This window comes from Ptychodera flava, chromosome 20 (genome assembly GCF_041260155.1).
Source record: "Ptychodera flava strain L36383 chromosome 20, AS_Pfla_20210202, whole genome shotgun sequence".
NCBI lineage: Eukaryota > Metazoa > Hemichordata > Enteropneusta > Ptychoderidae > Ptychodera > Ptychodera flava.
In genome coordinates, this window is record NC_091947.1 from 24750073 (window position 1) to 24763433 (window position 13361).

The window sequence follows — 13361 nt, forward strand, 5'->3', positions numbered from 1 at the left end:
TTCTGCTTTTTCTCCATATACATATACATGTCTCTTTTCTCATGAAAATGAGCTTAAAATCGCAATGTGAAAAATAGTCTGTCAGCTATATGTTGCTCATTGACTTCGTGGTCTGTCTAATTCACAGTGAGTGTGGTTGTTGATAAATGCCGATAATACTAGGCGGTCATTATGTCCAAGCGCCATTGGCGGTATTTTTTAACATAATGACCATAGGTCATTACTGCTGAACAGACTGCATTGATATTTGGTAGAGATATTCAGACTAATTCCAAGGTTCCGATTCCGAAAAATGGAGCCAAACAGAGCAGCAGTTAGATAGTTTTGGGAAATTTCTAACCCCCTTTAACTAATTGATTTTAGGGGTCTTTCATATATGTAGTTTTGGAATGTACACCAATCCTGCATTGTGGACTATTTAATGAGTTGTGGAACAGAAATGAGGTTTTGATGAATGTTACAAATATGCAGGATGGCTGATTCAAAGTATCAGAATTTTCATGCGCTTTTGGTAATAAAATTGATAAAAAACAACATATTTAATGTTTTAGATTTCTCACATTTGTTATGACCCTTAACATTACAGACTTGATGACATAACTAGCTGCTGGACCTGTTTACTGGCGCATTGATTTAAAGACAAAGATCTTTTTATTTTGTAATAAGGACGTGTGATTTCGTAAAACATAGTCTATTAGCCTGGAAATGTGATTTTTGCGAATATTGCTTACCCCACTGACAAACAGTGTGGTTTGAAAATGGCTGGAATTCGCTACTTCGGGACTTTGTTTTCTGTGTGCATTTACTGACAAACTCCAAACCCGCAGCACCTACCCATTCAGTATTTCATGTACAGGTGTACCCAGAGATAGAGTAGTTTCACAATGTGCCAGTTGTGATCAAGTGCCATTGGCGCTATTTTTTATACTTTCTAAGTTAGAATATTCACAATTGTACAGTGTAATAAATTATAATGAGTTGGTACAGAGCAGGTCTGTACACATTGTTCAGTCTGGTTCAGTCTTGGGGGTTAGAGAAATCTTGTTTCTGTGCCAAGGTATAGATTTTATCCATGTACAGTAATATACTCTGTCCAGATGTCACCTGTAAAATTATTACTCTTGAAAGAAGAATGGCAGCAAGGCCAGGAAAAGTAACTCTTAAAATTTTGTTACGTGTATCAACACAGGAGGATGAATTGCGACTTCTCCGGTACATGTTTGCATACATCCGTGCCGGGCAGCTTGAGGAAGCCCAGAGACTGTGCCGGAAGTGTGGACAGGCATGGAGAGCAGCAACATTAGAGGGTTGGAAAATGTATCATGATCCAAATATGGGCGGAGGTGAGCATGGCTTCTTCTTTCTCTTTTATTGCACTTTTCACCAGGGTTCGTACGCTCCTGGAAAGTCCTGGAAAGTCCTGGAATTTAAAACCACTCCTAGAAAGTCCTGGAAACTCCTGGAAAATCAAAATTTACTCCTGGAAACTCCTGCAAAATTGCTAGTTACGATCGCACATGGTTGAGAACGGCCAGATCGTAAAGGCAAATGTCAAACAGTATAATTGTCGAACGTCAAAATCGAAAAAATGTGAAAAGATGTTTTGCGACTGGTGGGGAGCCCTCCCGAGACAAAATTTGGAAAGTGTAGTAGTGTTTCTTAAAATGTCGTAAAGGGGTACCCTTGTACTGGCGTGGGCGAGACCATGTTGTGTATTCCATTATCCACGGTTTTGCACGCACGTACAGTGACATCAAAGTATGCATGAGTAGCTTGTGGAGGGACCGTGTTGAAATTTAAAGCTTCTTCGGGTTAGCAGTCACAGCAATGCCTCCTGGAAAGTGTTTATTCAGCGATCATTTGTTGAAACAGCCCGAGTACATAGGATGGCTGGAGCGGGCACAAGATAAATTTGCGGCAAGATGCAAACTTTGTGAAAAGACTTTTGATGTATCGAAAAGCCTAGCCCTGCGTATGATGCTCCGTGTTCCTGTGGCTCGCCATTCAGTACATTCATGCGAGATATTGCTGGCCTTTGGGCCCTTGACCGTGCATCGCCAGCAAACTAATGGTTTTGGACATCATGCGAACAATTCGTTTTTGCAGTCTGTGAGCGGTTGAGTGATTGGGGTAGGCATAGATTGGAATCGAGTTGATATCAGCCGAAAGTAGTTAGAAAAATAGTTTTTCGTGTGCGGTCCAAATTGGGACCGCATGTCTATGGACCTTAGCAGGGCTGTAGTGGGAGGCTTTATAACGCCGGGAACACATAGCGTCATACGCTGGGCTATGAAAAGCCATGCTAAAGGAGCAAAACATCAAGCTCTGGTAGGAAAAAAAAACAGGAGGAAGTAAATTAAAAAATTAATGATTTCTTTGCCTAATCTTCATCAAATGTAAAGTCATCGACCAATTCTAAGCCTTCCCTGAGTTTATCTTTCCAAACACCACACCCGCAACTCGCAACTGTCTCAGTCGACAACAATGTTATTCAAGGTGTCGTCACCGTCAAAACCTGTCAACTCATCATTGACTACATTTGTCAGCAAAATGATGTCTTATGGGCTGAAGCTTTGTCGAAATGAAAACTCTAGAAAAAATTAGTGTATGATCCTTATTAAAATGGCAAGCTTTGTTGTGCAAACACTCCTGGAAAATGGCATTTTCCAACCACAAATACTCCTGGAAAATGGCAAAAAACTCCTGGAAAGTCCTGGAATTTTGATTTACTTGAAGTGTATGAACCCTGTTTCACAGATTGTACTTTTCACAGATAGAAAAGACAGACATATTTGTCGGATGTGTACTCTTCAGGTGTGAAAAATTTCTAAAATACCGTAGGTGGAGGAGGGGTTGAAATATGCATAACAGCTATTTCCCTTTTTATGGATAAAAGCTAAGAGTATCGCTTGTCGGGTTGTCCAGTATTGGGCTGAAATTGAACATGTTGTATTCATACTCAGCACGATAAATTCACATTCATATTCTAATCTTCCATATGCTACAGTAGCAGTGTTTTTGCTAAGGTTTGGGAATATTGCTAAATAATTTGGGAACCCTGGTAACATTTCTGCTGCCCCCTAATCTGATTGCATTCATATACCAAGGGGAACCCCGGTAATATGCCTGGGTCACCCTTGTAACATTTACCAGGGTATAGGCCTTAGCAAAAACACTGAGTAGCTACATGTACAGTGTACATGTAGGTACTAGTGTATTTTATTCCGTGTTCACAGTGCATTAGAGGTTTACGCTAATGTTGAATAAAATTAAGTCTCAAAATAACATAGTTTTTGGCTATTTGGCAATATGTTTGTATGTATTCATTGTGTGTCTGCATATTTTGAAACAAAACATGTAGCTTATGAAACCTAGACACACAAGGCTTGCTTGTTGCTGCAATGAAATATGTGTGGAGCAGAACTTACAAAAGTTGTCCTGTACATTGTAAAGTGTCCGTAACTGGTGAACTGAAGGCAGTTGAAGGCAACCCACATAGAGATATATGGAAGGCAGTGTGTTGGAGAATGTCCCACGAGGAACAGTTCCATCCCTATGAAAAGGCAATCTATGCTGTACTCAGTGGAAACCTCAAAGAGGTGAGTTCAGTAGTTTATGGTTTGTCTTTGATCCATAGTGTGATTCTGTGAGGCATATCACTTCCCCATCTGCAGGGTCAGTAAAAAGTTGTATTTGGTAAAAGCTACATATATTGCCACCTACTTTACTCGGCATGGTACAGTATGTTGTGCGGGTTTATATAAGTCATGTTAACAATATCTATGTTGTCAGGGGCCTGAAGGGATTAAAGTCTTTGTAAAATGCAACATATGGGACATGTTGTACGTCACTGCTTTTAACAAACTTGACCTGATAGTGAAAAATGAACTTGGCAGGATACAGGATGAAAGGATGCAGCATTTTTCTCTTTGATTTCAAACTTCCTTTGAGTATCAAAAAAAACAGGGATATTTTATTACCTTGAATGAAAATAATTATGGGACCAGTTTAATGCCACATTACAGAATGATAGCAAATTGAAGGAAAATTGTCATTTGAAAGTGATAAATATTTTCTCAGTGTTTCTGTTGAGAACAGTACCTCAGTTCTGTGTTCTCTCAAGGTTTCTCTGACAAAAAAGAAATGTTCTTCTCTGCTTGAAATTTGAAGGGTGGGGGGATTCAATGGTTCTGATTGAGGGTGACCATAATGAATCATACAAATTTAAGTTATGCAAATTAAGGTTTTTCAATGTATTGGTAATAGCAAATTAGAGTTACAGTCTTGGTCACTTATCACAGACAGGGGATCCAGTTTATAATATATATAGTGCTTACACAAATCATTCACACTTCATTCATATATTAACTTTTGTAAAATCTGGAGACAAACTGTAGTTGGTATTCTCTTTGCTGTAGCACATCTTTCTGCAGCTTGGAAGCTAGTTTTGTTATTTTACTTTGGCTACGCAGATTGTTGATTCAATCAGCTTGGTGATGTTACAGCACAGGCAGCAATCATGGTGCAGGATACCACCATCGATACTTTGTGTATATCAAAATCTGAAGATCTCATTGTAGAGGGGGGGGGGAACATAGTGCAAGTTTGTGTTTACTTTAGGCCTGCCAAACACAAGAGAAATTAGCTAAGCAAAATTTCGTTAGGTGCTGTTTGCTATAAAGCCGTTTTACTAATGTGTGCAGGCGATTTTTCGTGAGGTTTTACCTCTCAAGCTGTTGAGAAAATATTTAACATGTTTGATATTTTTTGCCTCGCGGGGCAAATTCCTCACCGTGTGCATTGGAGAAAGTGATTTTCCTCACTTCTATTTCACTAAAACGCGCGTGTGGAGATCACATGACAGTGCAAAATGATCGCCTATAGTCTGGCCCATATAAACATTCAAAAAACACAGTTGCGTGTGGTTCGATACATTGCCAAGACTGTAAAGATATATGGCAGACAAGATAGGCTCGTCTTTCTTTCTTTCTAATCAGCCTTTGCTGATTAGAAAAATTGCCCGAACACGAGAGTAAAATGGCTGAGCAAAACAGCCTAGAATGAAATTTTGCTCAGCTAATTTCTCTTGTGTGCGGCAGGCTTTAAGGGTAATTTTGTTAAATCGGTGAAGTTCACACAATCGCATGCTCTTGAGAAGAACTACCACTTAGAAGGTTCCATGTCATATCACTGGCATTCAAGTCCTCTTTGTATAGTCATATACAATGACTGTAGAAAATGGCATAGCGGTTTCCAGGTCATTCACTGCTCTTCCCAAGTCTTTGCTTCATTCAGATCAGTAAAACCTTGCAAATAATACATTCTGCAGCATTCCAGACAGCCTTAACAGTTTGGCAATGCTTAAATCTTTGCACAAGCCTGTCAACCTCATTACACACTTGCCGCTGTAAACATTACATGGTAATGAAATATTTTCATAATTATTAAAACTTGGAATAATTTCTTTGCCTGCTGTTCAGTTGTTGCCTATCTGTGAAGACTGGGAAGACGTTCTTTGGGGTTACTACAGAGTCATGGTTGACATGAGAGTGGAACAAGAAATCCGGACGTATTTCAACAACAAGTCCATGGAAGCTCTGCCGTCTTCGTATTGGGTGAAAAAGTAAGATATTCCATGCTTGAATGCCTTTCGTATCTTTCCACAAATACTTACCTGAATTACCAGTCCTTTAGATTTTGCTAATACTCAGACCTACAAAAGTATATTACAAGTTTTTCAATGTTCTGTGTTTTTGTCTCTACTACACAACTTGTGCAATGTGGATTAGTAAACCTTTTAGCATATCTTAGGACCTGTTTGATGGTTTTGTATTGTGCTGGTGATTTTAATATTTGCACTTTCAACTTTGAGTTGGCACTGGCATAGTTCATTGAACAATTAGGAGAGACTCAGGGACAGCTATCTGTTATCCACGCCATCTAAGTCTTATCGGCTGCACATCAGTGAATGAAAAGAAAGGTCGTTACAGTAATTTCCTTTCTATACACAACTTGCATATAGAAATTTTGGGTTTGCCTTTTACATGTATGTCCTGAATTCAATCTGTAATTGATAGGATAACAGCTATAGAATGGTGTTAAATTCAATTCAGTTCTCATTTACATGCAAACAGTATATCTTGACATCCGTCATCTTTTGTCTAGGCTCAACACTTTTGTTGAATCCGCCTCAGAGATACTTTCAATACACTGAATGTGGTATCCATGGTTTAAGGATTGATACATGGCAATTTTTCATTGTCAGTGTATGCTTTCTTTACCATTCTTAAACACAGATTATCAGTGTGAGTGTTTATGCATTTATTGTGGTCATTTCAATGCTGTGTTCATACTTTAACCTAAGATGTATTAGTACCAGACAGAAACTCGTCAATTCAGGGCATTTAGGTCAAGGCTTTCTATGTGCGTTGTTGTCCTTGTCAACTTTTGAAGACACAGCCTAAACCCAAGATCTGCCGCAGAGAGATTCCTGTTCATGGCAAATGGCTTACATTGTATGTCAGTGACTAGTCCATGGTCTAAAATCTCCATTTGTGAATGGATATGAAAATAGTATCACATTGAAATAGTCATGATTATTTCACACACCCGTACCCACACTGTATCGTTAAACAAAGGGAACTGATGATAGCACAATGCATGAAACCTTACTAACAGATATTATTATTATCACTTTGTACCTGAAGTAATTTATGTTATTATTTATAATGCTATATTTATTTAATATACTGTGCTTTTTGCATCGAATGCTGTAATTTCTAATGAGGATATCTGTATACTTATATACCTTTGTGTGTGTTTGTATATATATATAAATATATATATATATATATATATATATATATATATATATATATATATATATTTATATGTATATGTGTGTGTATATATATATATATATATATATATATATATATATATATAATATATATATATATATATAATGCTCTGCTTTCCGCATTGCAACCCAGACATCTGTATGTATATATATATATATATATATATATATATATATATATATATATATATATATATATATATATATATATATATATATATATATATATTTTTTTTTTTTTTTTTTTTTTTTTTTTTTTCTTTCTTCTGTCTGGTTATGTGCATTTGACTCTTTGTGATAAGTGTGTTTCAAAGAACCCATGTGATTGATGATGCCTCTGTACATGTAATTACATTAACATGTACATCCCAGGATAAATATTGAAGAACACTTTGGAACACAATGATGTTTCGGCAGTGAATACACTCACAGATGTTTTTGAGCTTCAAATAGATAAATCTATATGTATCTACATACCCTGTTATTTGATATTTGTGTATTTATTTTCCATTGGTTGGCTTTAGTTTGACACCGGAGAGCATATTCCAGGAGTTACAGGCTTATCCCAATGAGGTGAGAGTTTTGTACATTCTGCACACTCTGACTTTATGTTGAAATTTGAATGTGCAGTTTTGGCAGTTGTGTGCACTGGTGTAAGATTTCCTTAAAGAAATTCTGTTTTGAACCTTTTTGTGGAAAATAGTCTTCTGCACCATGATAAGTGCATTTGAAAATAGCGTGGTGTGACAGGTCATGTGGCATAAATAACTTTATTTGCCCTCTTGTAACACAATCATTTGCCATTAATCAAGTTTGTTTACAAGCCAAAGTTAATGATAAGCCATGCATTTTGTTCTATAGCAACTACAGTGGCCTTTACTGGTCTTGACAATCCATCAATGCTTTCTCCTTTGAAAATGTTTTTTGTCCCTCTCCCATTTCAACGTTATTCTTGTGAGATTTTAACTTTTATCTTACCTTACTTCCTTGCCAAGCAAAGCAGTTGGCGTCTAAAACCACTTGCTTGTATCCCCATGTCTTGAAAATATCATTCAAAACCTGAGCTAAGTTGCTATAATTTTGACCAAACTCCTCAAAGTAGCAGAAGAGGCTAGGGCAACAGGTAACATTTACCCCCAAAACAAGCTATTTATCTTTTTTAAGATATTTAATAATATAATAAAAATCTCGAAAAGTGAGAACCTTCAGTTTATATAGAGATATTGCATGGTAAATTTTAATAGCAATTGCAGTTGATAAGATATTTGTAGACAGTCCTTCACACCTAAGCCCATTGTGGTGTATGTACTGCTGGTTATTCTCCTTTCTAACTCGTCAATTTTCCTCTGATATCAAGAGAAAAAAACTGCAAAACTATGAACTGTATAAATAAATTGTGCTTTATAGATTAGTGTCAAGCAACAGGAAAAGATACAGTCTGAAAATGTAAGTGTAAAACTACTTAACCAAAACGTAAACTTTAGGAAGTAAAAACTTGAGGGATAAAATCCTGTATGTTTGATACACTGTGCCACTGTAAAAGTTTTGATGTTGTTCTTTTTTTTCTCTAACAGTTAGTTAAAATGCAATCCAAGCAACCATTTCATGTGATTCAGAAGTACATCATACTGGGCGATGTTGATGGTAAGATACAGCAGTTTCTAAAATTGTGATATGTCTGTCTTTCTCATGGGTTTCCACTCAAAGAAATTTCTCAACTGACATGCACAGATGGCACATCCTAGGGTCTGCTTTAAATTGACTGGGGTTTATACAGAATGATGGGGTGACTGGCATAGAATGTGATACTAGTGTGGGTGGTACACAAACTAGCCGTGTATCTAGGCGGTTAGTTTGTGGTCTGTAAAGGCCCCAAACACAGTCTGATCTCATAGTCTTGAAATTTGAACTGTTCAACCAGACATATAAATCTGCATAAAGGAAGTACTGTAATTTTGATGCAGTAATATGACGTAGGGTAGTCCTCATTTTGTGGCTGAATGTGAAATAAATTGTGCTGTAATGGAATATCATGAAATTAGTGAAGTTCAATGGAAACATTTATAACCAATCACATAACGGTTAACATCTGTGATTTGCTGTGGAATACATGGCATCATGTGTTTCCATGGCATCATGTGTAACCGTGGCAGCATATGTAACCTTGGCAATATGCATCACCATAGCATCATGTATAACCGTGGTATCACATTAGTGTTCTTCTTATGCAAATTTACTATTTCTCATCGCATTTCAAATTCACACTCATAAGGCAAGAAAGTGTTTGGGTTTTGCAGAGATGTACACTGACCAGTAGAAATTTGACTATGCAAAACGGTGACCAATTTGAGACTGCCATTGATGGCAAAAGCAGGCCCATGTAACAGCTACTGGTGAGCAATCGCATGGCTAGCATTATCCAGTGAAATATTTCTTCATTACAAAATTAAATATCTTGCTTTAAATCTATTCAGCTGTGTGTTGATTTTTTCCAGGCTTAATAGAGGAAATGAACGACTGGCTTCATAACCCAGTGTTGCGATCATCACGTCATTTAATTCGTTGTATCGCTCACACTGTGTTGTTCTTCCGGTCGGTGGGCCTTCAGACCAAGGAGGAACTATGCACTGCCATATTGGAAGCCTATGTGAAGGTATGAGCAGTGGTGTTACACAGCCTGATAGTTGTCTTCTAATCGTGATCGTAGACGATATGTTGATCTATCAGAGGTGCATTGTGTCGACTATGTAGATCATACCAGTAGCAGAAAATCACATGATATCCACCTGATTTAAATGGTAAAGTCTCTGTGTTAGTACTGTATGCTTCATCAACATTTTATTGTTTGAGAAGTCAAGTTCATGTATATTGTTCAGCATCATGAAGCATGTAAAAATAATTATCTTCATGTGCAGAAAATATGTGCATATTTATTGTTGCCCTACTGTTAAAACCATGAGAAGTAAAATTGTAACAAAATTTTGTAGTTTTGACAAGATGTACATCATACTGAGCTAATGGTTGCTCCAAAACACCATATGTCTGGCAGGCATCATGTTAAAATTGTATTCGACATACATCATATCATCTTTTGATATTTATTCTTGTTGAGTAAGGTGGTTCATTTCAAGGGCACCCCCTAACAAAATGTTCACTTCTGTGATATTTTTGCAGGATTTAATCGAGGACAAGAACACAGGCTTAGTTGCCACTTATACAGCTACACTGCCGCTGGCCATGCAGATAACTTGCTATGCAAGGTTCCTTGAAGGCAAGTATCCAACATTGTCATCTTAGCTGTTTTTTTTGAGGATACTTTCAACCATCGCCTTTCACAATCCCCTAGAATGAAAATCAGAGGTCGCCATGTAGTGTGTACATTGTAGCAACCTAGAACTGTAAATGGTACTTAAATTCAAAGTGGATGCTCTTCCCTTTTATAGCCTGTGAGAAAATATTGAATGTTTTATTTTCACACAAACTAAAACTTAATTTGCCCAGGCTTCAAACTGAATCCCACACTAGCAGCAAACTGGAAAAATATTTTGAAAGTTTGAGTTCCAAAAAATTGTCCCTGAAGCTCTTTTAAGTTTAAATGATATTCGTTGATACATTTTGGATAAATAAATTCTGTTATGTCACTGTAGCAATGTTAGATGTGGATTGCTAAATTGCTTTCTTAAGACCAGCTAAAAAATGCAAGAGAGTTTGAAAAAGTATCAAGGCAGTTGAATCAAAGCTAATTGATCTCTGAGCAGCCTATGAGGTTTACAGGGCGCCACATAAACAAACACTTGACAACCATTTGCCGCTATTCAACAGTCCCAAATATGCTTTTATAAACTGTTCCTCCTTTTTCACAAGACTTTCGTGATCAGCTTTTCTGAGTAAACGCATTGTGATGGACCAGTGTTTCAAATCTCATGGATTTTTGAATGTTTTGCAGGTATACATGAGAAAGATGAACGGCAACATTGTCTACAGTTAGCCGAGGAAGCAGGTTGGTACAGGTCCTTACCAGTATAGTTTCTTGATAACATTCATTCATATTTTTCAAATAGCACTGTCATATTGTAATATTCTTGCCTGACAGTATAACTGTCCCATTTGCAAAGTCATTATAAGCTGTATGAGCCAAAAAACCATATGTGTTTTCAGCTGCTAGTTTTTCATGCCAATATAGCAGGTTTTATGAATGACATACACAGACAGTTTCAATGCAGTGATCTACCTGACCAATCAGAAAGCAGCTTGCTCAGCATGCTATGCTTAGTTTTTCATGCCGATATAGCAGGTTTTATGAATGACATTCACAGACAGTTTCAATGCAGTGATCTACCAGACCAATCAGAAAGCAGCTTGCTCAGCATGCTATGCTTAGTTTTTCATGCCGATATAGCAGGTTTTATGAATGACATTCACAGACAGTTTCAATGCAGTGATCTACCAGACCAATCAGAAAGCAGCTTGCTCAGCATGCTATGCTTAGTTTTTCATGCCGATATAGCAGGTTTTATGAATGACATTCACAGACAGTTTCAATGCAGTGATCTACCAGACCAATCAGAAAGCAGCTTGCTCAGCATGCTATGCTTAGTTTTTCATGCCGATATAGCATGTTTTAATAAACATCATGCACAGGCAATATCAAGAAGTACTTGTATGAGGGACAAATGTAGACTGCATAATTTTGCTACATTACGATTCTTCAAGTTGATCTGATAGAATTAAAAAGTAACAAATACTCTCAGGCTTATATTTGATTATCTCAGAATGTCTTCTTGATGCATTCAAGTCCTCACTATCATGTCTTTACTGATATGAGATAGATGGCAGGACAACCACACAGCTTCACTTGTATGTTAGTCACCATGTACTTTGGAAGGCAGTGGGAGGTGGGGAGGGGGGGGTTCCTGGTAACTGCTGCCAAGATCAGTAGAGAGATCAACTTAGTTGCTCATAGATATAATTGACTGTCATTACATAAATTTTGATAACATTGGAAGGAGGCTGGGATTACCTGCATAATCAACCCTCTGTAAGACTATTACAAAAGTTTTTGAAAGGGTCACATGGCTAGCCTGCGATGCCAGAGATATCCTTTGTCTTGCTGACCAGTACTGCTATGTAAAGATTGGAATACCGATATATTGATAGTATATGAAAACATAACAGTTTTAAAATTACATTTGACCTGGCAGGTTTGGACATTCCAACCATCACTAAAACAGTAGTTGAAAACATCAGGACACGCGATGAAGGTGATGTAACCTTGGAAACAGAATTGACACCTGCGAGAGAAGTGGCCTTGTCAGAGGTGTGTAATAATACAGTGTGAATTGTCAGCGAAAGGAAAAAAAAATTATAATGCTCTTAAATCAAAGACTTCAGGCCAATCACTGTTCACCAACAATATTTAGAGTAATTTGTAAGCCCCTGAAGAACGTTTTGCAACATCCTCTTGATATATCTTTTAATTTTGTTTGTACAGAATTTGTAGAAGTGTTACTGTATGAACAGTCATGTGGCATTTAGCAGCTGAGATGACCTGTTTTCAATCATTCATTTGTTTGCCGTCAAACACAGCAAGAAATCTACAGACAGCACCAGAACCTGATCAGTCTGTGTCACAGAGTATATTAAATATCCAAATCAGAGGACCAGCAACTTAGGTTAGATTTCAGGACTGTAATCACAGACCTGTATCAGGTCTTTAGGACACTGTTTGGACTTCCATCCATCACTTAGCCAATGGTCTGAAGTGTGTACACAGACAGCTGTGTCCAGTGTTGAAGTTTACGCTATGCTCCAGGATCTAAATATTGGCAATATTTCAGAATTTAGAAAAATTTTTACCATTGCATTCAGCAGGACTATGTTTATAAACAGAACTTGCCAAGGATGAACGCAATGATATTTCAAAGTTGAAATAATGTCGAAATTGTCGATTCTTACAGGAGGATAGACACAAAATAGCAGCCATTGATTGGTTGGTCTTTGATCCATCTCAGAGAGCTGAAGCCCTTAAGCAGAGCAATGCTGTAATGAGAGCATTTCTAGGTGAGAACATCTGTATAGTAACAATAATATGGAGACATTTACATTTACCTTAATGATCAGGTGCTGTCTCATTCGTCATTTTAAAATTTGGATCCATCTGTGTATTTGGTTTGGTTTTCAGCCGGACACATATTATGCCATACTTGAAGTATTGAGATCTGTTCATTAATGTTGGTCCAGAATTTTGCAGTCAGTCTACACCACCAATGAAGCTTATCGTGCAAATAAGTCAGCTATATCTCTTATTTTTACTGAAACTATGGTAACTGTGATGTAAATTTACTTAAATCGGTAGAATTAATAACATTTTGTTGTCTACAACAGTGTGGACCATAGGTGAATTTTGTTGTTGTATGTAACCACTATTCTCTTGCAGCCAATGAGAACTAACATTGTTTAGTCTGCTTGGTTGGACTACACATTAAGCATTCATGTATGGCAG

At 37.3% G+C, this 13361-nt stretch overlaps 1 protein-coding gene across 1 annotated transcript in view; it reads left to right on the plus strand.

Annotated features, from left to right (window-relative positions):
• LOC139120385 (nuclear pore complex protein Nup107-like) overlaps positions 1-13361 on the plus strand; it is a 36831-nt gene that overhangs the window by 13058 nt on the left and 10412 nt on the right. Inside the window, exons 10-19 of the mRNA XM_070684766.1 lie at positions 1190-1343; positions 3454-3599; positions 5481-5623; positions 7384-7432; positions 8434-8503; positions 9355-9512; positions 10034-10130; positions 10806-10859; positions 12061-12176; positions 12817-12919. Of these exons, the coding sequence (XP_070540867.1) occupies positions 1190-1343; positions 3454-3599; positions 5481-5623; positions 7384-7432; positions 8434-8503; positions 9355-9512; positions 10034-10130; positions 10806-10859; positions 12061-12176; positions 12817-12919 (1090 nt within the window). The remainder of the gene's footprint in view (positions 1-1189; positions 1344-3453; positions 3600-5480; positions 5624-7383; positions 7433-8433; positions 8504-9354; positions 9513-10033; positions 10131-10805; positions 10860-12060; positions 12177-12816; positions 12920-13361) is intronic.